General features: G+C 43.0%; 1 protein-coding gene across 1 annotated transcript in view; it reads left to right on the top strand.

Moving 5' to 3' along the window:
* LOC126474542 (uncharacterized) overlaps positions 1-26102 on the top strand; it is a 718908-nt gene extending 692806 nt beyond the window's left edge. The window contains exon 6 of the mRNA XM_050102015.1: positions 25697-26102. Within this exon, the coding sequence (XP_049957972.1) occupies positions 25697-26102 (406 nt within the window). The remainder of the gene's footprint in view (positions 1-25696) is intronic.
* Positions 26103-26734: the final 632 nt, after the last annotated feature.

Genomic DNA, 26734 nt, shown 5'->3' with positions numbered 1-26734 from the left:
TTCTTTTGTTTTGTAGATCAAACATTAAAAAAACTTGAACATTTTACGTATTTTTTTCGTCAATTCTGTCTGTATCCGTTTCTTCTATTTTCTGGATCCTCTTGTTTAGTAGATTAAACATTAAAAAAAGCTTTAACATTTTACGTGTTTTTTTTCGTCAGTTCTGTCTGTATCCATTTCTTCTATTTTCTGGATCCTCTTGTTTTGTAGATTACTTGAATAAAAGTATGCTTCAACTCTTCTCATGCCTATGGTCTTTCCTACTGTTAGTGCTTATTGCCAGATAGTGTTACCCCAACGTCTAAAATTATATCTATCATTTTTTACACAATCCACGCTTTTTTCATCCGTCTCTCTTTCTGTTTTCACCCTTCCATTTTCTCGGTCTTCCTCTGACCAGTCAGATCCTTTTCCACATTGATTCCTTTTGTTAGATGTTACATTCGCCGAGAACGTAAGAAGGAAATTACTTAATACAATTTTAATACAACTGACATTTTATAAATTCTGTACAGCCACACAACAATCTTGATCAGTGAGTGTACCATGTTAGGTTTGAAGGTCAGTACGCCCATGCAAATTATGCCTCCCCTCACGATAACATCTGGATCACCAGAACGATCATATTCGACAATGTTCCTGGATGCATACCTCTCGCAGTATGAGCGTACATCCAGAATAACTACTCAGACTGAAACTACTCTGATTCGAGAAGAGCACACGACCATCCTCTTCGTTGGCAACATTGTGAACGGTGCCGCCGAAGTGTCGACGGAACGTAACATACTGATCGTCAGGCAAAGAGACCGCAGCCATGCAGTCGCCGTGCTACTATGGAGTAGGAGATTTAGCGCGCTGTAGTCCTGTTAGATGTGACTGCAAGCTACGAGGTGCATTCAAGTTCTAAGGCCTCCGATTTTTTTTCTAATTAACTACTCACCTGAAATCGATGAAACTGGCGTTACTTCTCGACGTAATCGCCCTGCAGACGTACACATTTTTCACAACGCTGACGCCATGATTCCATGGCAGCGGCGAAGGCTTCTTTAGGAGTCTGTTTTGACCACTGGAAAATCGCTGAGGCAATAGCAGCACGGCTGGTGAATGTGCGGCCACGGAGAGTGTCTTTCATTGTTGGAATAAGCCAAAAGTCACTAGGAGCCAGGTCAGGTGAGTAGGGAGCATCAGGAATCACTTCAAAGTTGTTATCACGAACAAACTGTTGCGTAACGTTAGCTCGATGTGCGGGTGCGTTGTCTTGGTGAAACAGCACACGCACAGCCCTTCCCGGACGTTTTTGTTGCAGTGCAGGAAGGAATTTGTTCTTCAAAACATTTTCGTAGGATGCACCTGTTACCGTAGTGCCCTTCAGAATGCAATCGGTAAGGATTACGCCCTTGCTGTCCCAGAACATGGACACCATCATTTTTTCAGCACTGGCGGTTACCCGAAATTTTTTTGGTGGTGGTGAATCTGTGTGCTTCCATTGAGCTGACTGGCGCTTTGTTTCTGGATTGAAAAATGGCATCCACGTCTCATCAATTGTCACAACCGACGAAAAGAAAGTCCCATTCATGCTGTTATTGCACATCAACATTGCTTGGCAACATGCCACACGGGCAGCCATGTGGTCATCCGTCAGCATTCGTGGCACCCACCTGGATGCCACTTTTCGCATTTTCATTTCGTCATGCAGGATTGTGTGCACAGAACCCACAGAAGTGCCAACTCTGGAGGCGATCTGTTCAACAGTCATTCGGCGATCCCCCAAAACAATTCTCTCCACTTTCTCGATCATGTCGTCAGACCGGCTTGTGCGAGCCCGAGGTTGTTTCGGTTTGTTGTCACATGATGTTCTGCCTTCATTAAACTGTCGCACCCACAAACGCACTTTCGACACATCCATAACTCCATCACCACATGTCTCCTTCAACTGTCGATGAATTTCAATTGGTTTCACACCACGCAAATTCAGAAAACGAATGATTGTACACTGTTCAAGTAAGGAAAACGTCGCCATTTTAAGTATTTAAAACAGTTCTCATTCTCGCCGCTGGCGGTAAAATTCCATCTGCCGTACGGTGCTGCCATCTCTGGGACGTATTGACAATGAACGCGGCCTCATTTTAAAACAATGCGCATGTTTCTATCTCTTTCCAGTTCGGAGAAAAAAAATCGGAGGCCTTAGAACTTGAATGCACCTCGTATTTGACTTGGGTCCTTCCTTGCCTGCTGCACAGCGCAGCGGGCGTCTGCTGCTGTAGTAAACTGTGGCCAACCACCTCCTCTTCTTCGGGCATCAGTGCCTTTTGTTCGAATTATTGTAATGGAGCGCACAGAATGCTATGAACAACACCAAACTCTTGGGCTACACTCGTCACACTTCGTCCTTCTTCCATCTTTCCAATCATTCTTCACCGTGTGTAGTCATCCAAATGTTGTCACCGGACCCAGATGTAATGGAGAACGCCATTGCAGCGCACTGTAACCGTTCCGTGATTGACACATACTATCATCTTCCGTTCCTTCAACTGCCGTGAGTTGTAGGACCAGCCCCATTTTGCGTTATAGTCACGCTGTCCTCATGTTGGTCCAACTTTCAGTGCACGATTGGGAGACTTCGGCCAACGTATTCCTGCAGTTTCATCCTTTTCCACCGAGTAGTTTATATGTTACGTTACATTATCAACCTCATCCCTATGTTTTGCGCACCAGTTTATATTGCTATACATATTGTGAATAACTTCCGAAGTAAACGAATAAAACATTATAACTTTCATCATTAACAACAAGTCAATTTTTCTGGAACTTATGCCTTATTTCATGAATAAAGTGATCATTTCTAATATATATTAAGCCACTGCAGGATTTCCGTTTATTGCCTTCTGTGTTGTCTTTCCTGGAGCGAGATGGTAATGTTCACAGAACGTTTGATCAGGAAGACAACCACTTCTTCATAGCAATAAGGGATGACGTACACTTCCGACAAAGCGAATAAATTTTGCTTGTCTTTTAGGCCTTCTGCGCCTGAGAGTTACTGTATCTGTTCACATACTTAGGTTACTGAAAGACATACACATGTGAATAATTTCCACAGGAAACAAGCAAATCTGAAAATAAACGTGGATGGCGCTGTTATCGAAACTCTTCATGCCCCATATAATTCAACGTAAACACAAATGTAACGTACGGCGTTTTCAAATAGACAGGATCGTCTTGTCTCGGCAAACAGAGGTTCGGTATTACTTTTATCTGGAGTGAAGATACAACCTGTAAGCTAGCAAGTATTCAGCAAAGATACATAAAATTGTGAGAACAAAGGGGCAGCAAATTCAGGTACTGGTGATAGACTCAGAACGGCCTTTTACACTGAGGCGAAAACTGTCGTGGGATACCTCCTGATATCGCCTCTGACCTCCTTTTTCTTAGCGTAGTGCAGAAACTCGACGTGGCATGGACTCAGCAAGTCGTTGGGTGTCCCCTGCAGAAATACTGAGTCATGCTACCTCTATAACCTTTCGTAATTTCTAGAGAGTTGCCAATGCAATCTTGGCGTCCTGTATGATATATTCAACAATGTCAGGACTGACACTGCCTTAATACTTGAGTGTATTTGTAATCGGTTCTGAACTGCAGGATGTATTTGCATACAAAGACGACCAGAGAAATCGTATAATATGGACTGTCTTCATGTTGTATGAATAGTTTGAGCAGTAACGATATGCTATTTTGTGAGGGGTATCGACTCTGGAAGAAAACATAACTGGTAATGTGTATGAAACTGTTGGATCTTGCCCACTTGTCACGTACAAGGTGCCTAAGGGATGCAGCGTCCTTGGAATGCTATACAACAGTTCAAGGAAATAACATTAGTAGTTTTATTTGTATAAAGCAGAATTGACAATACTTAACTTTGGAGTTACATCGGTGTCGCAAGTGACATGCAAACAGTAACAGTCTTCACTATAGACAAAGTCCAAGTAAGCACTTGATACGGATCGCTACAATCTGTTCTGCGAGTGCTGGTCTACAACCGTCCACTGATGTCCGTATACGGAGCTGATCTGAGCGGCCGAGGCTGGCAGCACCGGCGCTTATATTCACTTCTTGCTGAGGGCGCTCCTGGTGCATCGCGGTCCTTCTCAGCGGGCTATTGGCTGACGTTTACTCGCCGCCTTCTCTGGTCTTGCGTCCGTCATCCTCGTCCCGGCACTTGTGGCTACGCCAGAACAGAAACGATATTATTGACTTGGCTGTTTCAGTGGCACAACAAGGAATTGCATTTTTCAAGATCACAATGCACCATTCATACGACTGTAAACGTGCAATGCTGGATCCATTACCATGAAAATAAAATAGCACATCTTCCCTGGATGTTATTAAGCAGTTGTAATGTGGGTTATTGAATACCCTCCTGCAGCATCTGTAGGTGCAGAGATTGGCAGCTGACTCTCCACATAAACAAACTTAACGTATTGCTAGTAAATAAATGAAAGTGCTGTTTTTTAATTAACACATTGTGGCCTCACCCAAAGGTTGTGGTGGCACACCAAAGCCGGCAACGCAAATCGTTACCACAGACATTAACGAGGGCTCGCTGCAGTCCGCAACAACCAATAGGAGGCACTCCAGAAGACCACGCCTCCTTTTCAGCATAGCACCGCCCTCTAGCTGATGTCAGTATAGTGCCAAGCATGCGAGAACTCACTCCAGTTTCTGACATCAGCGGAAGCAGCCAATATCATCGATTAGAACTAACGAGTGATTTAAAGTTTCTGATGTGCTTTAGTAAATATTGAGTATTGTACCTTACGAGAACATTTTGCTAATTAGTTCATCAAGTGATGCTTTACTGGTAAATGACAGCTGTAAATTATCCAGTACATCTGCACCAAAGCAGTGTGTCACAGTTACGTGAAACTTTTTCTCATTTATATAATAAAGTGGATTGACATTTCTTGACTTACAGTTCTGACGTGCCAACTCACTGAGCAATCAAAGAACTCACGGTTATTGCTGGACGAGAGTAATTTCGTCTAGTCACAACATATACGATTCCGAATAATCACTGAAAGCAGTTGCAACCATGAAATATCTGGGAGTATTCTTACGGAGCGATTTAGAGTGGAACGACGACATAAAACTAATCGTAATGCTGGACTGAGATTCACTGAAAGAAATCCAATGAAGTGTAATCCACGTAACTTTCATACAGGCAATAATTCAGTATTGCTCGTCACTGTGAGATCTTTACCAAATAAAACTGGTACAGGAAATAAAGAAGATCCTAAGAAGAGCAGCGTGTTTCGTCACAGGTTCGTTTAGCAGGCGCAAAAGCTTCACAGAGACACCAAGAAACTGCAGTGGTAGACGCAAAAAGAGGTCCGTGGTGCTTCACGATGTGGTTTACTGTTAAAATTCTGAGAGTGTACTTTCCTAGAAGATTAGTCGATATATTGCAGCATCCTACGTATATCGCGCGAAGAGACCATGAAGGCAAAATTAAAGAGCTTCGAACCCACGAATGCCGAACATTTGCCACGCCGGACATTTGCCACGCCGGACATTTGCCACACTTGCCCCTTCGCCAGGTAGCTTGAATAGCGATCCCTCAGGTAAGGGACGCCCTTCCTCGTATTTCTTCTGTCAGCTTTCAAACCGCAGTCTCCACATTTTACTCGATACAACCAGTACGTAAGGGACCTTCTTCTTCGACATCTTGGCGAAATACAGAGCTTCTTTCCCGAAATCGAAATATTTATAACTTTTAGGAAACGAAAGCAATATCGACGATTATGTCAGTATGTAATTAGTTCTCCCAATTAAAAATATAGATCCCTCTGTCTGTACGGCAGCTTCCTTTCACGCTTACTGATTGCGATAGAAATAGTCCATCGGCAGGGGAACAACAAGAAAGGGACGATGTAAAGAGAGTGCGAATGTACGCTAATCATTCCTTTTTGATCACTGCATTTGTGCCTACTTTAATTACTAAAACTGCATGCCCAAAAGACAATAAGGAAAGAAGAAATGGGAATGTGAATGTTTGGAAAGAAGAACGACATACTCCATATTAATTTACTCTCTAAAATCCGATATCCCTTGCGGCCAAACATTAGTTAATAAAGTGTAGCGGGACAATGTTCAAAACATGACTGAAAATACGTTCACTAAATAGAGATAAGAACATCTATGACTGACACGTCATCTAAAGTCGACGTACAATTTTAAAATGTTAGAAATAAGGAAATGAAGTAATACAGAATGCTGTGCTTGTAACGTACGTTGTTGTTCTACATCGTTTAGCTCTGGTATTTACAGGGTTGCAGAGAAAGCATCCTAGGTTTTGGAGGGAAAAGCTGTAATTGTAATGATCTGCACCACAACAGAAACAAGGAGCACAACTTAAGGAAAAATAATGTAATGTGTGTTTGAACTCATAAGCGACATTGAAGCAGATACTTCCTGTGACTTTATATTCGGCAACCGGAATAAATTAATAACTGGCTCTTTTTAACCGACCCCCGGTCTCAGATGAAACAGTTGCTGAACAGTTCAAAGAAAACTTGAGTCTCATCACAAATAGGTACGCTACTCATACAATGACAGTTGGCAGTGAATTCAATCTGCCTTCCGTATGTTGACAAAATACATTTTCAGACCCTATTGTAGATAGAAAACAACTTCCGTAATTGTTCTAAATGCTTTTTTTAAATTATTTTTAACAATTAGTTCACGAGGACATTCAAATTGTAAATGGTTACGAAAACACACTTGACCTCTTAGCCACAAATAATCCTAAGCATCACGACGGATACAGGGATTAGTGAACACACAATCGAGCGAGGCTCAATTCCGTAACAAAGAAATTCACCAAAACTAAACGCGAAATATATCTATTTATAAAAGCAGCTAAAAATTCGGTTGACGTCTTTCTAAGAGACAGTCTCCAATCCTTCCAAACTATGTAAGTGAAGACCATATGTGGCTTAAGTTCAAAGAAATAGTATCAAGAGCACTCGAAAGATTCATATCAAATAAATTAATAAGAGACGGAACTGATCCCCCCTCTGCCGCAGGAGCACCGAAAAAGGCACGTATAATTTAGACGAACGCAAAATCTCCAAGATTGGCGAAGTTTTACTGAGACCCGAAATTTGGTGCGGATTTCAATTCGAGATGCATTTAATAGTTTCCACAACGAAAGTCTCTCTAGAAATGTGGCGGAAAATCCAAAGAGATTCTGGTCCTATGTTAAGTAAACCAGCGGAAAGGCTCAGTGAGCGATGGTGAGGAGGGGGAAGGAGGGGGAGACAAGGGACCCAATCCTTCGGAGCAGGTAAAATCGTGGCAAATGTCCGCCGTGGCAAATGTCTGCACACCGAGCCCACACGGAGGCTTACCTCTGCCGTTTTACAGGGCGCCACTCATCACTGGGACAAGAAAGGGGGTCAGTGAGACTGGTACACCAAGTATCATGCGCCGCAGCCGTGAGGTGTGAGATGTGAATATAAACGCCAAGAAACTATTGCACTTTCATTCGAGCAATTGTGTTATATCACACCGGTCTGCTTCGGGACTCAGACTGTTTCCGCTACCAGGCATGCCTTATGCCTCTGGGCCTGTGATTCCAAGACTTTCTGAGACCATTATCTCAGAGTACAATCAGATATTAGCTAGTACCTCCTCGCCTCTCCCCACCTTATCAATATTATAGCCTAACTAAGCTTTAAAATGAACAAAAATGGACAACAATTTTCTCCAAAAAATTTTATTTTTAAAATGACGAAAGTTAAATGTTATTACATTTATAAGATGTTTTATTCAACCACGAATTACCTTGGCAGTGAGACAATTGGGACTGCTTATTTCCCACAACTCTTTTTTACAGAATGATGAAGTAATTCTCAATGCATCGCCAATGCTACCTACAACCCCCTCAGAGAAGAAATCTAACGAACCACACTGAGGGCAGACACGTGTTACAAAACGTGCTTCCTCTGCACCATTCCTCCCCTTAGGGACCCTTACTTCACCCACACCCTCGCAGTCCCATTTGAAATCAATCAAGTGAAAATGTGTGTACTATACTTACTGTTCGTAAATCACTTGATTGCTGAACTGTTTCCTTCTGAACTGGTAGAAATTGGAAGACTCCCTGCTGCAAATGTTTTGCGTATGGCCACTGCCACTAATAATGATAATAATAATACAGTGTAGGCCCTACAGCAGTGTAGTTGCCAATATGTAGTTATTTGTTACGCTGTGTTGTCAATTAATTCGTTTATCTGTTGTGAAGTGAATAATGTATAAGGTATTTGACTGGTCAGGATGATGGCGAGTGGGCGTGAGGGTCTTAGGGCGAGCCGGTGATCAGCATTTGAACGCGGTCGAATAATTCACTTTAACTTTTATTAAAAACTCATTACATACATACTCAGAAGCGGTCAGTGTCCTCGCAGCCTACCGACCCGAACGCGACGCGGAAGCCCGGTGTCTGACGACGCAGCAGCGTGTCTGGTGACAACAGCCGCCCGGCCGGCAGAAAGACCCACTTTTATTTTGCGTTGCTAGCTGACTCGCGCGGCAGCGAACCGGCAAAGCGGAATCAGCAGTGGCGGAAATATGTGTACCGCGCTGGAGGGTGAACGATCGCTTGCCTACTTCACCCGTTCCCTTACAAATGAATCTATTTCTGATCCATTGCCGGAACTACCTGCAACTCGGAGAAGGCATTTTCTTTAGATAATTTTTTGTTTATTTAACCTGATCTGATTAGGTCCATCATGCCCTCTCTTACATCAGACCAGGGTTTCACATATACAGTACCTTTTTACGCCAATCTAAGAAATAACAATTTTAATATGACAAATATTATTAAAATAATTTGAGTATGTGTATTGAGAGTGTCAGTAAAAATATTAACATATTTGCTATGAACTTATAGAGTTAATACTGGCAGTACTTCTACTGCTGCTGCTAATAATAATGATAATGACAGTAATAATAACAACAATAATCTATACAAACAAAAACGTAAATGTTCGTTCGTTCAGAATCGTGTATCTCCAAAATTTCTTAACTGAGTCCTTTGAAATTTTGGCACAACGTTGCGTTCTAATACAGGCGCGTTTTTGCTATCTATTTCTTTAATATATAAAGGGAAAACGTGGTTATCGAAAATCTCAAAATGTACCTTTCCGATTTACTTCAAATTTTTGCACGTTACTGTAATAAACGCTTAGACTCCTTTCAATATATAAATACATTTATAAAAAGTACAATAGTGAAACATTGCTAGCACACACGAAAGTTGTTTTTTCAGCTTTTTGGTTTATGATCAGAATATTACTACAAAATCTGTCTTTGCATAACAATGGAAATGGAAATGAGCGTTTGGCGTCATTGGCCGGGAGGCAGGCCCCTTGCGGGGCCGCCTTGGTGCAGGTCTTATTACATTCGACGCCGCATTGGGCGACCTGCACGCCGGATGGGGATGCAATGACGATAAAAACAACACAACACCCAGTCCCTGAACGGAGAAAATCCCCTACCCAGCCGGGAATAAACAATTATATGAATATATGGTGTCTCTTCTTTTGAACATGTCTGATATTACAGACACTATGCATTCATGTAATTGATACGCCTCAATTGGCTATGAATCTACAGCTGCCAGAGGAGATACACTTCTACGTTCCACCTCTAGCCGGAATCTAAAATTAACAAGCATGGAGGACGCGGTCGGCGACTGTGGATATGTGGTGACGCTAGTTGGGAATGTGGGTCGGCTGAAAAGCATGCCGAAAGAGTCCGTGCATTAAGATTAACATTCTGTCCGGGAAGGGGGGGGGGGCACAGTGGTTAATGCAACTGCCTAATAAACAGGAGATCCCAAGTTCGAGTTCGGGTCTGGCGCACATTTTCACTCATAGCCACTGATTCCGTATACAGTCCCGTTGCAGCTGATCTCATTTGGTCAGCTTCAAGCAGGAGAGGAAATGGACATAGAAAACGAGAAGGATAGAGAAAGGGAGCAGGAGGAGACAGAGAAAGACGGGAGGGGGGATGGAGCAGATAGACAGGAAAGGGGGAAGGAAGTGATGGACAGAGAGCGTGGAAAGAGAGGAGGCAGCAGGAGACGGAGAGAGACAGGGGAGAGAAGGAGATAAGGACGTACGTCCAGTTCCCATATATATTAGAAACGTGTGCTTTCTCTTTTGTTTCTTCTCTATTTAAGCAGACTGAGCTACAGCAAAGCATCGCCTGCTACAGCTGATAATAATAACAATAATAATAATAGTAATAGTAATGACAGTGGCAGATACAAAAAGAATTTATTGGTGTACAGAATAGATCTTTTCTGACATAGTTGGTTCTGGAGAAAGGGAATTTCAGAAGACTGGACTAGCTAAGAATACTGAGAAGCGAGGAAGGTCTGGTTGGAAATAATGGTGTAAAAGGATAACAACTGCGTACAGGGACAATGGTAATCTCTATTGCTGCTTTAGTAAATACGCAGTTGACTGTAATTCTGAACCTGGAGATTCAGGCTAATGAGCCTAGAATGATCAACCAACACCGCTAAAGTTTCGGATGGGATGAGCTTTAAACCTACACTCTGCGCATATTTTGTTAATGCACACATGTCGGTACTGAGATTCTCGATAGCTGTCTTCAGGTTTATTGGTTTTTTACTTAGACACAACTGAAGGTCATCAGCATACATGTGGTATTTGCAGTAGGAAGAAACTGATGACGCATCATAGACATCCAATGAAAAGAGTATAGGACCTAATATCGAACCCTGGGGGAAGCCAGATACTACCTGTCAGCATTGTGACTTTACGGTGTCGGATTGCTGGCGAGACGTCGGGTATGGGCGAGAAATTTAGGCTGCTAAGTTTGGCAAGTAAAATGTCGAAACCTTTTCTTTACTGATTACCGATTTCGACTGATTACCAAGCCATTTTCAGCTCAATCTAAAATTTACATAACCAACTAAGATTTTTACTTTAGTACTTTATTTACATAGGCTGACTTAGCACTAAAAATACGACGTTTAATGAATGTCACACACTGAACAACATTTTAGATCGATCTGAAGATGTCTCGGCCAAGAGCCGAAACCGGTAATCAGTACAGAAAATTTGCGGTCTTGACATGGCATTTTATCCACATGTTTTAAATCAACATATCCTATATTTCCCCCCATGTCAAAGAATAACACAAAATGTCGAAGTCGACAACGTCAAAGGCTGTGCTGAAGTCTAGGAAGCACATGGTGTTTACCTCTTGTGCATCCATGGCAAGCTTCATGTCGGCACCTTTATTAAGGCAGAAGTTGCGCTGTGATGTTTATGGAATCCTGAACGGTATTCATCTAGTAGGTTGTTTGTGGTTAGGTAGCTATTAGCTGGGTCAGGACTATATATTCTTAGACCTGACAATGTAAGAAGAATGCAAATAGGTCTGAAATCAGAGGGTGCTGTGTCTTAAATAGTCAGTTTCCAGCCTCAGAAAAAACACTTGCGCTTAAGGAGTGGTTCAAGATATCTGTTGTAGTGGGCAGTAGTTGGTCGTAACTAAAGGGAAGTTTGTATGATGTAGCAGCTTTGGGAGTTGAAATAATTCAACAGCTACATTTGAAAATTTGTGACCAGACCGGAACAAGAACTTGGACGCTCTACTTCTCTAGAACGGTTGCCTTAACTTCCTTCGTCAGCCGGGCACGATTCTCGTCCACATTAGATTACCAAGAGCTGCTCACCAATAATGTTGTGACTTTGCACACTCTCTCCCTTGCTCGCTGCCTCACTACATCCCTGCAAGGAGACGAATGATGGTATCCATCCACATTGAAATAATCGTATGCCCCTCAAGGCGTATCTATACAATTACATGTTTGATGTCTGTTTTCTTGGTCCAAGTGAACAGACGCCACACGTGTAATTGAGAAGAGGGTCAAAAAATGGTTCAAATGGCTCTGAGCACTATGGGACTTAACATCTTAGGTCATCAGTTCCCTAGTACTTAGAACTACTTAAACCTAACTAACCTAAGGACATCACACACACATCCATGCACGAGGCAGGAGTCGAACCTGCAACCGTAGCGGTCGCGCGGTTCCAGACTGAAGCGCCTAGAACCGCTCGGCCATTTCGGCCGGCAGAAGAGGGTCAATAATAGGTTTCATCATTTGGACCGTGATGCTATCATGTCCAGTAGATGCTAATACGCTTGATGCGTTTTCTGGCTATATTGCAAGAACATGCTGTGCATGTTTCTCAGTTTTACTGTCATAGACGTGTCGTACAAAGTATGCATGTGATAGGCGGGCTATGTGAAGAAGATGTCCATACATTCATTTCACAAGCTATAACCTCCACCATATAGCGTCCCCCTTTAATACTAGTATTTGAAAAAATATATATAGTTATTGATAACGTATGTTAACAGTATAAAAGTCTTAGAGAGCAGGGATAATCTTAACGCTCTGTTAAAAATAATTTAGATTTGTGACAAAAAAGAACAATCAAACCCTTTTGTTTTTACCGCTCAGTAGGTAATCAACCTCAATCGAGTAAATGCGAAACGATAGCTGCTTACTACTGCGGCGTGTAATGGACGCTCGTACGAGACGGAAGTAATCTAACCGACTAAATGAAAACTTTTACGAAAGGAAAGGCTAATGAAACGAATTTAATTATGATAAATCTCTAATTAAAAATTTATTAGACAAGCTTTTACGTATATTCATTACTGTTCACATGTGCAAGCTGTGAACTGCCACTGCTTTCGGCTTCGGATGACAATTAAGCTTCTTTGTTTTGTAAATATCGGTTTTATCCTTGCAGCAATATTATTTTACTTTCTAATTTTTCTTTCCTGGCACTTTGAGCTGATAAATCAACTTCGCTTCCAACGGAGACAGCTTCTGTGGGAAACTTGGAAGGAGTTTCAGTGTTCCTATCTGTTCCGGAGTTTTTCTTCGTGTTTACAGCCCTGTGTTACTTAATTGCATGTCTGGATCAACAGTCATTAATGATGACTGACAAAAATTCGAAATGACGTGCACGAATAGCCGTAGTGGTTAAGGCGGCCGCTTGCGATAAGCGGGAAATCCGGCGTGAAGTTCCACCTAAACACAAATTTTCATACATCGCTAACTGGTAGTACATCTATACCTAACACAGCAGATGCCAAGATATTCGCAGTCAGCGAATTCATTTCGATTTAACATAGGCATTACTTTAGACGGAGACAGTAGAGTGTATTAAAATTTAATTTACAGTCAGTTCCACAAGAAAGTGTACGCCGTTATCTGCATGAAATAAAAGACACTGTTATAAATATATGTTTGCATGAAAATACATGTTATTACTAATTGCACAGTCACCACATAGTTAATCTAATCGCCACCATTAATGATTTAACTTGTCACCTTAGCCCTCTCTCCGGTAAATCATCCACGCTTCCAAGCTCTAATAATCGTTTGACGCACTTCGCAACAAATGTCTTCGAATTTCTATAAGAAAGCTTTGGTTCTTTTGAATGATTTACAAGGAACACTGCCTCGTGACGCTTCAGATATTTTGCACCCATTTTAAACTGCAATCGACAAAACGAAACATTCAACTCTCACACTGTTTATCTGTTGACCATGCAAAGGCGCATTGGTTACAGATTCGAGACCACTACCACTGCTGTCGCTGCGGACGTTATACACTCCTGGAAATTGAAATAAGAACACCGTGAATTCATTGTCCCAGGAAGGGGAAACTTTATTGACACATTCCTGGAGTCAGATACATCACATGATCACACTGACAGAACCACAGGCGCACAGACACAGGCAACAGAGCATGCACAATGTCGGCACTAGTACAGTGTATATCCACCTTTCGCAGCAATGCAGGCTGCTATTCTCCCATGGAGACGATCGTAGAGATGCTGGATGTAGTCCTGTGGAACGGCTTGCCATGCCATTTCCACCTGGCGCCTCAGTTGGACCAGCGTTCGTGCTGGACGTGCAGACCGCGTGAGACGACGCTTCATCCAGTCCCAAACATGCTCAATGGGGGACAGATCCGGAGATCTTGCTGGCCAGGGTAGTTGACTTACACCTTCTAGAGCACGTTGGGTGGCACGGGATACATGCGGACGTGCATTGTCCTGTTGGAACAGCAAGTTCCCTTGCCGGTCTAGGAATGGTAGAACGATGGGTTCGATGACGGTTTGGATGTACCGTGCGCTATTCAGTGTCCCCTCGACGATCACCAGTGGTGTACGGCCAGTGTAGGAGATCGCTCCCCACACCATGATGCCGGGTGTTGGCCCTGTGTGCCTCGGTCGTATGCAGTCCTGATTGTGGCGCTCACCTGCACGGCGCCAAACACGCATACGACCATCATTGGCACCAAGGCTGAAGCGACTCTCATCGCTGAAGACGACACGCCTCCATTCGTCCCTCCATTCACGCCTGTCGCGACACCACTGGAGGCGGGCTGCACGATGTTGGGGCGTGAGCGGAAGACGGCCTAACGGTGTGCGGGACCGTAGCCCAGCTTCATGGAGACGGTTGCGAATGGTCCTCGCCGATACCCCAGGAGCAACAGTGTCCCTAATTTGCTGGGAAGTGGCGGTGCGGTCCCCTACGGCACTGCGTAGGATCCTACGGTCTTGGCGTGCATCCGTGCGTCGCTGCGGTCCGGTCCCAGGTCGACGGGCACGTGCACCTTCCGCCGACCACTGGCGACAACATCGATGTACTGTGGAGACCTCACGCCCCACGTGTTGAGCAATTCGGCGGTACGTCCACCCGGCCTCCCGCATGCCCACTATACGCCCTCGCTCAAAGTCCGTCAACTGCACATACGGTTCACGTCCACGCTGTCGCGGCATGCTACCAGTGTTAAAGACTGCGATGGAGCTCCGTATGCCACGGCAAACTGGCTGACACTGACGGCGGCGGTGCACAAATGCTGCGCAGCTAGCGCCATTCGACGGCCAACACCGCGTTTCCTGGTGTGTCCGCTGTGCCGTGCGTGTGATCATTGCTTGTACAACCCTCTCGCAGTGTCCGGAGCAAGTATGGTGGGTCTGACACACCGGTGTCAATGTGTTCTTTTTTCCATTTCCAGGAGTGTATTTAAAATGATGGCGTATAGTTTCTGGTGGAACTGATTGTATACAAATGTTCAGAATTGGGTCAAAACCTGTAAGTTCGCACTAACATATTATGTAATATGAATCATATTTGTACAATAAATGACGATTGATAAGTGTCGCAAAGACACTTTTATCAAGTTATGTCAGAATTATGAGATATGTTTCAGCTTTTTCATTATGTAACTGTTGGTCTGAAATATCTTTTTCTTCATCATTCTTTTCCAGCAATAAACACGACAATTATTTGCAACTATTAATTTGAGAAACGTGCATTACTTGCACAAACTGTTCATGACACAGTTACAGGCTACTTGCATGTGGCACCATTAAGCTGTGTCCTCTAGCGATGGGCAAAACTGTTATTTTCAAAGATCAGATCAGAATCTGTCACTCATTGGAATGAACTAGTTCTTTTTCATGACTCACTCATAAAAATAATTAACAGGAAGGCACACTGCCTTTTTAATTCAGGTCGCTAGATCTGTATTTTTGTCTGGTTTGATCCTATTTTGGAAGAATATACAGGGTGTTACAAAAAGGTATGGCCAAACTTTCAGGAAACATTCCTCACACACACATAAAGAAAAGATGTTATGTGGACATGTGTCCGGAAACGCTTACTTTCCATGTTAGAGCTCATTTTAGTTTCGTCAGTATGTACTGTACTTCCTCGATTCACCGCCAGTTGGCCCAATTGAAGGAAGGTAATGTTGACTTCGGTGCTTGTGTTGACTTGCGACTCATTGCTCTACAGTACTAGCATGAAGCACATCAAAAGGTTAGTGTTCATCACGAACGTGGTTTTGCAGTCAGTGCAATGTTTACAAATGCGGAGTTGGCAGATGCCCATTTGATGTATGGATTAGGAAGGGGGCAATAGCCGTGGCGCGGTACGTTTGTATCGAGACAGATTTCCAGAACGAAGGTGTCCCTACAGGAAGATGTTCGAAGCAATTGATCGGCGTCTTAGGGAGCACGGAACATTACAGCCTATGACTCGCGACTGGGGAAGACCTAGAACGACGAGGACACCTGCAATGGACGAGGCAATTCTTCGTGCAGTTGACAATAACCCTAATGTCAGCGTCAGAGAAGCTGCTGCTGTACAAGGTAACGTTGACCACGTAACTGTATGGAGAGTGCTACGGGAGAACCAGTTGTTTACGTACCATGTATAGCGTGTGCATGCACTATCAGCAGGTGATTGGCCTCCACGGGTACACTTCTGCGAATGGTTCATCCAACAATGTGTCAATCCTCATTTCAGTGCAAATGTTCTCTTTACGGATGAAGCTTCATTCCAACGTCATCAAATAGTAAATTTTCATAATCAACATGTGTGGGCTGACGAGAATCCGCACGCAATTGAGCAATCACGTAATCAACACAGATTTTCTGTGAACGTTTGGGCACGCATTGTTGGTGATGTCTTGATTGGGCCCCATGTTCTTCCACCTACGCTCAACGGAGCACATTATCATGATTTCTTACGGGATACTCTACCTGTGCTGCAAGAACATGTGCCTTTACAAGTACGACACAACATGTGGTTCATGCACGATGGAGCTCCTGCACATTTCAGTCGAAGTGTTCGTACGGTTCTCCACAACAGATTCGGTGATCAATGGATTGGTAGAGGCGGACCAATTCCATGGCCTCCACGCTCTCCTGACCTCAACGCTCCTGACTTTCATTTATGGGGGCATTTGAAAGCTCTTGTCTACGCAACCCCGGTACCAAATGTAGAGACTCTTCGTGCTCGTATTGTGGACGGCTGTGATACATTACGCCATTCTCCAGGCCTGCATCAGCGCATCAGGGACTCCATGCGACGGAGGGTGGATGCATGTGTACTTGCTAACGGAGGACATTTGGAACATTTCCTGTAACAAAGTGTTTGAAGTCACGCTGGTACGTTCTGTTGCTGTGTGTTTCCATTCCATGATTAATGTGATTTGAAGAGAAGTAATAAAATGAGGTCTAACATGGAAAGTAAGCGTTTCCGGACACATGTCCACATAACATATTTTCTTTCTTTGTGTGTGAGGAATGTTTCCTGAAAGTTTGGCCGTACCTTTTTGTAACACCCTGTATAAAGAGGAGTAATAATTTTGTGTTATGTCCCAAGTAATTTAAAATATCTTTTGCTGTAAAAATTATAAACATTACAACAACATCCTTAATATTTATTTGAAGCGGAAAAATTTTAAGCGTAAAGACTGATTCTTGCTATATTTTGATGATTTTGCTGGAAAAAATACAATATAAGAATTGTAACATAACTTTAATTGAAGTTTGAAGAGGAAAAAATTAATCAGTATTGTCATTTATCAATAACATTTGACCCATTTGGGCCTATGTGAGTCCGTTTCTCTTCTCAGTGCATCTTTGTCCTGCTTGTAAAAATATTCGTTCACAGGTCACTGATGTTGCTGTGATACATGATACTTTTAGATCCAATTGATACAACGTTGCCCACAGTTATTTTCTTGTTTCACACTAGTTAAAGTGTCGTTGTTTCTAGGAAAATACGCGTCCTCTGAATATCTGTCCAATTCGACATTTGCGACACTTTCTAGGCCGAGAGTTGCTTGAAGCTGACCAATAGTTTCATAAACTCTTTCCAAGTTGAAGAAGTCTCATACATTATGGTGGTAACTGGTTGAAAAATGAGCTGTCTTTGTTCTGTTGAACAACAAACGCTTTCATTTCTGCAATAGACTTCATATAGCAATCCTGAAATGTTTCGTGTGCTGAAAATCCTTGCCTTTTGAGTCGGGGTTCCGGTAACGTTGCCTGACCAATCAATCCGTTCGTAGACATCATACCAAACCACACTGATAACCCTTTAAGTGAATTGTAGACCAATGACTATATATTGAGGAAATTCTTTTTTTTCTCTCTTTAAAAGATTTATTTGCCATTCCATTAATTTTGGAAAGATGTTCATTTTTGAAAGTGAGACTGTTCTCTCTGAGGCCACCACTTGATTATCTCTTCAATAACTTTCAAAATCTGTAAAGCCTGTTGCGTTATCTTCCTGTCTGTATCTTTTAAATTTAATTTGATCGATTTTCCACCTAAAATAGCGAGGCATGAAGTTATGGCATCTTTAAAGTAAATCTTTGCAACATTTCGTAAGTGGAGTTCGATCTGATTGGGATATCTTGTTTCAGTTTCAGTCGGTCCTTTTTTAAATTTTCTTGCATTTCAGCAAATCTGCTTAAAGCAAAGAGTCTCTCCTTAAAGAACACAACTCTTTTGACCTCGTCAACAGTTATGTGTATAGACTTCTGAATTGTGTGTTGCACAGTGAGGTTTAAAGAATGAGTAAAGCATGGGATATGTGGGAGTTTGAGAAGAATGGCAGATAATTTCATATCTGACGCATTATCTGTTATTACGGATGTTATTTAAAAATTTATATCGTATTTGCCAATAACAGACTTCACCCACTTTGAGATGTTATCTCCAGTACGTCTGTCCTCGAATTGTGAGCACTGTAAAAGGTATTATTTTAGTTCACTCCTCTCATCTATCAAATGTGAAGTGAGAGCATAGAAACTAATGTTACTATTACACTCGTCCACGAATCAGACGTAAGACAGACTACCTTTACAGTGAACGATTCATTTTTAATTTTATCGAATACCTCATGATACAAACTATGAATCAGAGACTTTGACAATGTTTTTCGACTTGGTAAATCGTAATTTGGGCAAGGAGGAATGTCTCTGCAAATTATTTTTAAAGGCTGTACATATAATGCCACACTTTTATTTAATGCAAAAGGCTTTAGAATATCAAAATATTTAGTTATTGGTTGTTATGACTGGAAAGAAGTTGGAAGTCAGGGCATCACAAAAGGAAATAAAACAGAATTTATTCCTGAACCTGACGACACTGATGTGCTGTATGCAGCTTGAGACTCAATTTTTCTTCCTGAGAGGATATCTCCACCTGGGGTGAAATTAGACGTGATTGAGGACGGTTCACGAAAAATGATTTCTCTAATTCCTGCATCAATTGATGGCGATCTTGATCGGCTTTCTGAACCACATCGGTCCAGAGGTACCGTAGGATGCTTCGATTTTAGATGTCTCTTCAGGTTTGATGCTGAGCCAGAAGTCATAGAAATTATCTGCTGATTTTTCTTCCATTTTAGTGAAACGGTACCGTACATCACTCGTAATTCTTCAAGTCAAAGCCCAATGTGGTTAACATATTGTGCTGAATTGGAAAGTATGCTGGAAAAATTAAAATATTCACTCTTAACTTAGAAATTTTAAATTGTAAAAGCCAAAGTGAAAATAAATATACATGCAGCACATTCTACAAACAGAAGTTATAGAGTAGGATGTAGGGCGTTATGATCTGCGAAACCTAGACTCTCAATCGTGAAGTCTGTATAATATACGAAAAGATCTGAAACAGTCATAGTCACTGAGGAACTCGCGAAGACAAGTCTGATAAAACGCGAAAAGATAGAAATTTTGGATGTGATATCCGAATTAGGGCTCCATAGCGTATGAGTAAGAGATGACAGGACAATTGTGCGGAAAAAGGCTGAAAAAAAAACAGTGCAAATGAATTCTAAAACCTGTGCTTTAGGAGCTGGGAACTTGCCTACTCATGAAGCGACAAGCTCTACCAGTGGGTCTGTATTGTTATGTAGAACATAATTGGTCATCACTTTCAACTCATTTAGACGAACTCCGCCATATATTTCAGCGTATCTTTCTTCTAATGAACGTGGACACTTTGCTCAAACCAAGCATGCTCTCCAGTTCCGTAAATATAGACTCCATTTTGCTAAGACACCACAGAAGTAACAGATGAGGAGGTGGAGTAGCGGCATACAAAAGCTTTGGCTTAATACCGGCTTGTGCTACTTACACCCAATAGTAATGAAGACAAACAAGTCGAATATATGTTCGTAAATATCACATCCCTTAACAAAATCTGCCTAATCTGCGTCCTCTATAGCCTCCGTAAGGAGGCGGGATAGCCTGTTTCAAAACTGACCTTTAAAAATTCGGTTCGACTCACGAGCATACAAATAATGCAAGTCGTAAATATTCTTCCCCTTCACTTTGAAATTCAAGTGTGTAGGTTCTTTTTCAAATGTGACAGTATTTCAGTTTGCGTCTGCCCATAATGCATCCTGTATTCACAATGTCATACGTATATTTGCCACAAAATCCACAAGCAAAGAAATTCGTACCTGGAATCAGCTCACAACATCATTTTCGTAACTTACTCTCTAAAATATCCTAGTAATAAGCTATAACTGACAACATACTGAGACTTTAAGTGTATCATTGTACCTGAACTTGTAGTGGGGGCACAAGAGATAATTTGGGAGACGACTTACATTCCGTTTCATTCCTGAACTTGAAAGACAAACTCCATGGATTTACTATCAAACTAACTCGATAACACACTAAATGTGCTACCCCAAAGACCGGGAACCTGAACGGAAAACCTACTCCTTGTTTAACGGAAGAGCAAAAGCAGTTCACGAATCTCGGAGACATTGCATATCGGACTTACAAACGACCTCCTACCACTGAAAATGAAACTGATTACAAGCAGAAAGCAAACAGACTCAATCAATCTGAGAGAAACGATAATTAAGGCATGCCAATACATTAATCTAAAATATGAAGACCAGATGCTCCATGGAAAAGCTTTTGTGATCTAGAGAAGTATAGGCGAAGTAGAGGCTGTAGCTGATCCCTTTGTCCCAACCAAGGAACTAGACCAGTACTTCACTTCAGCGATAACCGTCATTCAATCGTAAATAAAACATAGACTTACTGATTATTTCACGGAAGTACACTACTGGCCATTAAAATTGCTACACCAAGAAGAAATGCAGATGATAAACGGGTATTCATTGGACAAATGTATTATACTAGAACTGACATGTGATTACTTTTTCACGCAATTTGGGTGTATAGATCCTGAGAAATAAGTACCCAGAACAACCTCCTCTGGTCGTAATAACGGCCTTGATACGCCTGGGCATTGAGTCAAACAGAGCCTGGATGGCGTGTACAGGTACAGCTGCCCATGCACCGTCAACACAATACCACATTTCATCAAGAGTAGTGGCTGGCGTATTGTGACGAGCCAGTTGCTCGGCCACCATTGACCAGACGTTTTCAATTGGTGAGAGATCTGGAGAATGCGCTGGGCAGGGCAGCAGTCGAACATTTTCTGTATCCAGAAATACCCGTACAGGACCTGCAACATGCGGTCGTGCATTATCCTCCTCAAATGTAGGGTTTCACAGGGATCGAATGAAGGGTAGAGCCACGGGTCGTAACACATCTGAAATGTAACGTCCACTGTACAAAGTGCCGTCAATGCGAACAAGAGTGACCGAGACGTGTAACCAATGGCACCCCATACCATCACGCCGGGTGACACGCCAATATGGCGATGACGAATACACGCTTCCAATGTGCGTTGACCGTGATGTCGCCAGACACGGATGCGACTATCATGATGCTATAAACAAAACCTGGATTCATCCGAAAAAATGGCGTTTTGCCATTCGTGCACCCAGGTTCGTCGTTGAGTACACCATCGCAGGCGCTCCTGTCTGTGATGCAGCGTCAAGTGTAGCCACAGCCATGGTCTCCAAGCTGATAGTTCATGCTGCTCCAAACGTCGTCGAACTGTTCGTGCAGACGGTTGTTGTCTTAAAACGTCCCAATCTGTTGACTCAGGGATCGAGACGTCGCTGCACGATCCATTACAGCCATGTGGATAAGATGCGTGTCATCTCGACTGCTAGTGATACGAGGCCGTTGGGATCCAGCACGGCGTTCCGTATTACCCCCCTGAACCCACCGATTCCATATTCTGCTAACAGTCATTGGATCTCGACCAACGCGATCAGCAGTGTCGCGATACGATAAACCGCAATAGCGATAGGCTACAATCCGACCTTTATCAAAGTCGCAAACGTGACGGCACGCATTTCTCCTCCTTACACGAGGCATCACAACAACGTTTCACCAGGCAACGCCGGTCAACTGCTGTTTGTGTATGAGTAATCGGTTGGAAATATTCCTCATGTCAGCACGTTGTAGGTGTAGGCACTGGCGCCAACCTTGTGTGAATACTCTGTAAAGCTAATCATTTGCATATCACAGCATCTCCTTCCTGTCTGTTAAATTTCGTGTCTGTAGCACGTCATCTTCGTGGTGTAGCAATTTTAATGACCTGTAGTGTAAGTGACGGTAGTCACGTAAAATTCTGTCCTGGGGTGATGACGCCATCGAAAAATCCTTCAAATCAACATTTACTGTACAGGACGGCGTTGCAGCCCAAACGATCAAGCTTGTTGGTGACCCACCGCAGCTCGCTATAACTGCTGCTCCCTGCATCTTAACGCTCTTGCCTGGACAATACAGCAAAAACAGTCATTCCCATAGGAATACAAGCACTAGAGCTCCTATTGCTAAGAAGAGTAAGAGGGTACATTCTTGATATTATCACCCATAGCGCAGGATGTATATAGGAAGATTGAAGAAATTCAACAGTTTCAACCAAGAGGGCATAACAGACAAATACATCATAGACGCAGAGAGAAGAAGAAGAGATATCATATTAAAAGTATTACGACTTTTTACTTAACTGTGATTTTAAAAAGTCTTGTAATTACATATAAAACTCTGGTCTGATCCTAAAGGCATTAATCTGTCCAGGTTAAATGAATATTTAAAAAATTAAACATAACATACAAGTTGTCTCAGGATGAAAGGTCAATATTCTGGGATGACAGGTAGGAGCACTTGAAGCACAAGACTTCATGTGGACATATGCACTATTCTGGTTGGTTTCAGGGACAGAATACATTTAATTTACATTGTTATTTATTTTCTTTATTATTCAGCGCATTGTCAGTGTTTACAACGTACCACTGTAATGTACACAAAGTCTAGATGAATAATTTGATATAGAACATGGTCTATCACGTCAGAAAACTACCTCAATCTGACTTACAAAACCCACCTACATCTCAGCGCTTGCACGTCGCGGAGGATTTTTTTTATTTTCTCGTTTCCTTGACGCAAACTAGCAGTATTAGAGACAAACTAATTGGGCCTTTTTATGGGAAATTTAATGTTGTTTAATTTTGTAGCGCGACATGTTTTCGCTTGGGGCCGTGGATTTAGTGTTATTCAAGAAAAACATACAAAAGTAACTTTAAATGTGTTCCATCTGAGAAACAATTTGGGATAGGGCTAGTGACAGTATCTAGTTTTCTGCTTGAAATTATCGTTCCTGTCATATCCCTGAATATTGATCATTTTTCCTGAGGCACCTGTGTATATGGACATATATATTAAAATAAAATTATTTGTTAGACATAACATTATTCAGGAAAGTGAGCTGCAAGCTGTATCGTTAGGCCAAAAGTGCAGAGAACAAACTGACACCTCAAGTCGCCATGTCATCTGCTCTGTGTGATCTCATCCGTGAGAGTGGTGGGGGCAGCGAGCTACCTTGCAGTTCGATCCATAAAAGTGGTGGGGAGCAGGGAGCTAGTGAGCTACCTTCTGATCCGATTCCTCAAGGTGGCAGGGATCAGTGAGCTAGTGAGATGGCTCATGGTCCGATCTGTGAGAGTGGTGGGAGCACCAAGCTATTGGCAGGGGAGTGACGGCTGGGTCACTTTGCTATATGCTCCAGCCACGCAGTGACTGAAGACCGCAGCTTATATGAGCGCTGACAACACATTCTGTGTACGATGCTAAATCAAAGAATAAGAAATGAAAACTTTCTCTAAATTATATAAACGGTTATTGAGCCCTGAAATTTGAGGTTTTCTTTCAATATGAAGAGCGGAAACATGATGTTGGAAGTGTTTTCTAAGCTACTGCAACGTTATAAACCGACAATTACTCGTTAGCCTACGTAGCTGTGTGTTCAACGTGGCAGATTACGAAGTAAAATGGTCCTCAGTTCGATTGTTAGCTGGGTTGAAGTTCTTGAAGTTCTTTTTTCCACTTGAAGACTGGGTGTCGTGTTGTGCTTACTTCCGTACCATCGTAAGTGGCATTACTATTGAGATGACTGAGTGGAAGCGGCCTGATATCAAATAAATTGAAAAAAAGGGAACTTTCTTTATTTTCTGCTGTTTTCATGGAAGAGATATGCTTGAAGTGCTTCTAAAGTGTTCAAATCCACATGTGCACATGGTTTATAAAACATTTTTTGTAGTTTGGGAAACGTTTTCTTAAGGATGTGGCGCCAAGCGCCGCTGCAGCAGCCTACTCCAGAATTTTCATTCCACTCAGTACAGCCACCAGAGACACATTTTTAAAGCAGATGAACTACCATTCATTTTTTTCTGTATCACCCATCACCCATTGCTTAGAGGGATCTGGTTCTATGAATCAATTGAGGAGCAGACTGCTTAATTCTAGTGTACTCAAACAAAATACTTGAACTTCTATTTTCTCCATACTGTAGTGAGCTGTGGATTGCCTTCCAACTCTAAAAACGATATCTGTATGTTAGCTACATTTAATACACAGCAATTAAAAGAACCCAACGTAAAGAAGCCAACGATCACATTTTGCACAGCAAAACCTTCAAATTTTATGCTGCAGAGCCCTAGTAAATTATGTATGACAATAACAATCAGAAATATCGAAAAAATAAAGACTTCGTCATTGAGTTGTGATACGAAAAATCGAACGAGAGATATATACAGTAGTGAAGAAAATGCACAAACACGAAACAAGTCGCTTTTAATTTTTTAAAAGAAAAGTAAAATCTCTACCGAAAAACTAACTACGGGAGTTGACGTAGCTTCGCTTCTTTTACATACTGTATTTTTTACAGGTTAATGCGCTTTTATTGTTTCCAGCAAGAAAATCGGAAAACTCGGCTATGAGCCGCTTCGTGGGAACCGCTCACTACTTGTAACTTCCTGGCAGATTAAAACTGTGTGCCGCACCGAGACTCGAACTCGGGACCTTTGCTTTTCGCGGGCAAGTGCTCTACAAACTGAGCTACCCAAGCACGACTCACGCCCCGTCCTCACAGCCTTACATCTGCCAGTACTTCATCTCCTACCTTCCAAACTTTACAGAAGCTCTTCTGCGAACCTTGTAGAAGTAGCACTACTGAAAGAAAGGATATTGGGGAGACACTACTTTCGTTTATGGGCATTTGTCTTCCTACTGCTCATTATATATTTCTAACTTTTAATAGTACATCAAACAGCTCTTTACTTGTAGTTAATCCCAGCGGCTGAAATGTACAATTAATAAAAAAAAAAAAAAAAAAAAAACGAAACGTATCCGTTAGCCTTTGGCTTTAGATACAGCAGTCGGTTTCAATGCGGCAGACACCGCGCATGCGCACTAAATGTTGGCGCACGGATTGCAGCCGAGTTTCCTTTCCGTATACTCTCTATTCTGTGACCATATCACGTGGACATTTATTTTGTTTCGTGTAGCTCCCGCCTTTTCCAACGTAGTTCCCGCTCCCTGCGCAGGAGCGTGCTGCGGCGGAAGTCGGCAGGCCCGGGCCCGGTGAGCGGGTCGCGCGGGCCCACGCCGCCGCCCTCGCCGCGCATGCTGCCGCCCACGCCGGCCGCCGTCACGCGCAGCACGTCTTCGCTGTCTGGCTGCGGCCGGCGGCCGCGCTCCGGCCCGGCCGGCCTGCACTCGTACACGTCGGCGCCCGCGTCGCGCGCCGGCTCGCGCCTCGACATCTCGGCCATGGGCGGCACCGTCGTGCTGTCGGCGCCCGCCTCGCCGCACCACTGGCCTCGCCGCTCGTCGCCGCCGTCGCCCGTAGCCAGCCACGCGTCTCCGCCGCCGACGCCGACGCCCGCCCTGCCCGCCGCGGCCACCGCCGCCTCCGCCGCTGCCGCCGCCGTGCACAGTAGGACTGCGTAGTACAGCTGGCGGCCACGGCGCGGCGCTGCCGTCCCGTTACCTCCGCTCGCCACTGCACGCTGCGACATCTCTCGTCGCCGCCCGTCTCTTCCCCGCTGCCGTGGGGAACCCCCGCTGCAGTCCTTGCTCACTTAGCTTTTTATACGCGTTTTGAGAACTCGTTACTGGGAATATTTCTACATAGATGATCATTCCGAAAAGAATAGTTCCATCAGCAACAAAGAGTGTTTATTTCCTTTCTTCCGTAATGTTTCTCATAAGAGAATTTAATATAATCTGGATCCTGTCGTCTACGGTCCCGCGCTTTTTCCTTTGTTTCTCGACACCATCGTCCACAATCAGCTAAGATAGAACCACTATGGGCAACCTTTACATTACGTGCATCATTTTACCATTTCCACTAACCAATACCGATGCATTAACAACCACCCAGTCACTGACATAGACGTTTCCTGAATACTGTATCCCATAATAATATAAAAAAAACTTTACTGGAGAAACCAACGTTTCGGCCACGGTTACAGTGAACTTCTTCTGGATCTACTGAACATCAGTACACCCAGAAGAAGGTCACTGTAACCATGTCCGAAACGTTGGTTTCTCTAGTATAATTTTTTACATTACGACGCGGG

The sequence above is a fragment of the Schistocerca serialis genome, chromosome 4, assembly GCF_023864345.2.
Source record: "Schistocerca serialis cubense isolate TAMUIC-IGC-003099 chromosome 4, iqSchSeri2.2, whole genome shotgun sequence".
In the NCBI taxonomy this organism is placed as follows: Eukaryota; Metazoa; Arthropoda; class Insecta; order Orthoptera; family Acrididae; genus Schistocerca; species Schistocerca serialis.
Note: the sequence above shows the minus strand (reverse complement) of the source record. Positions and strands in the feature narration are given on the sequence as shown.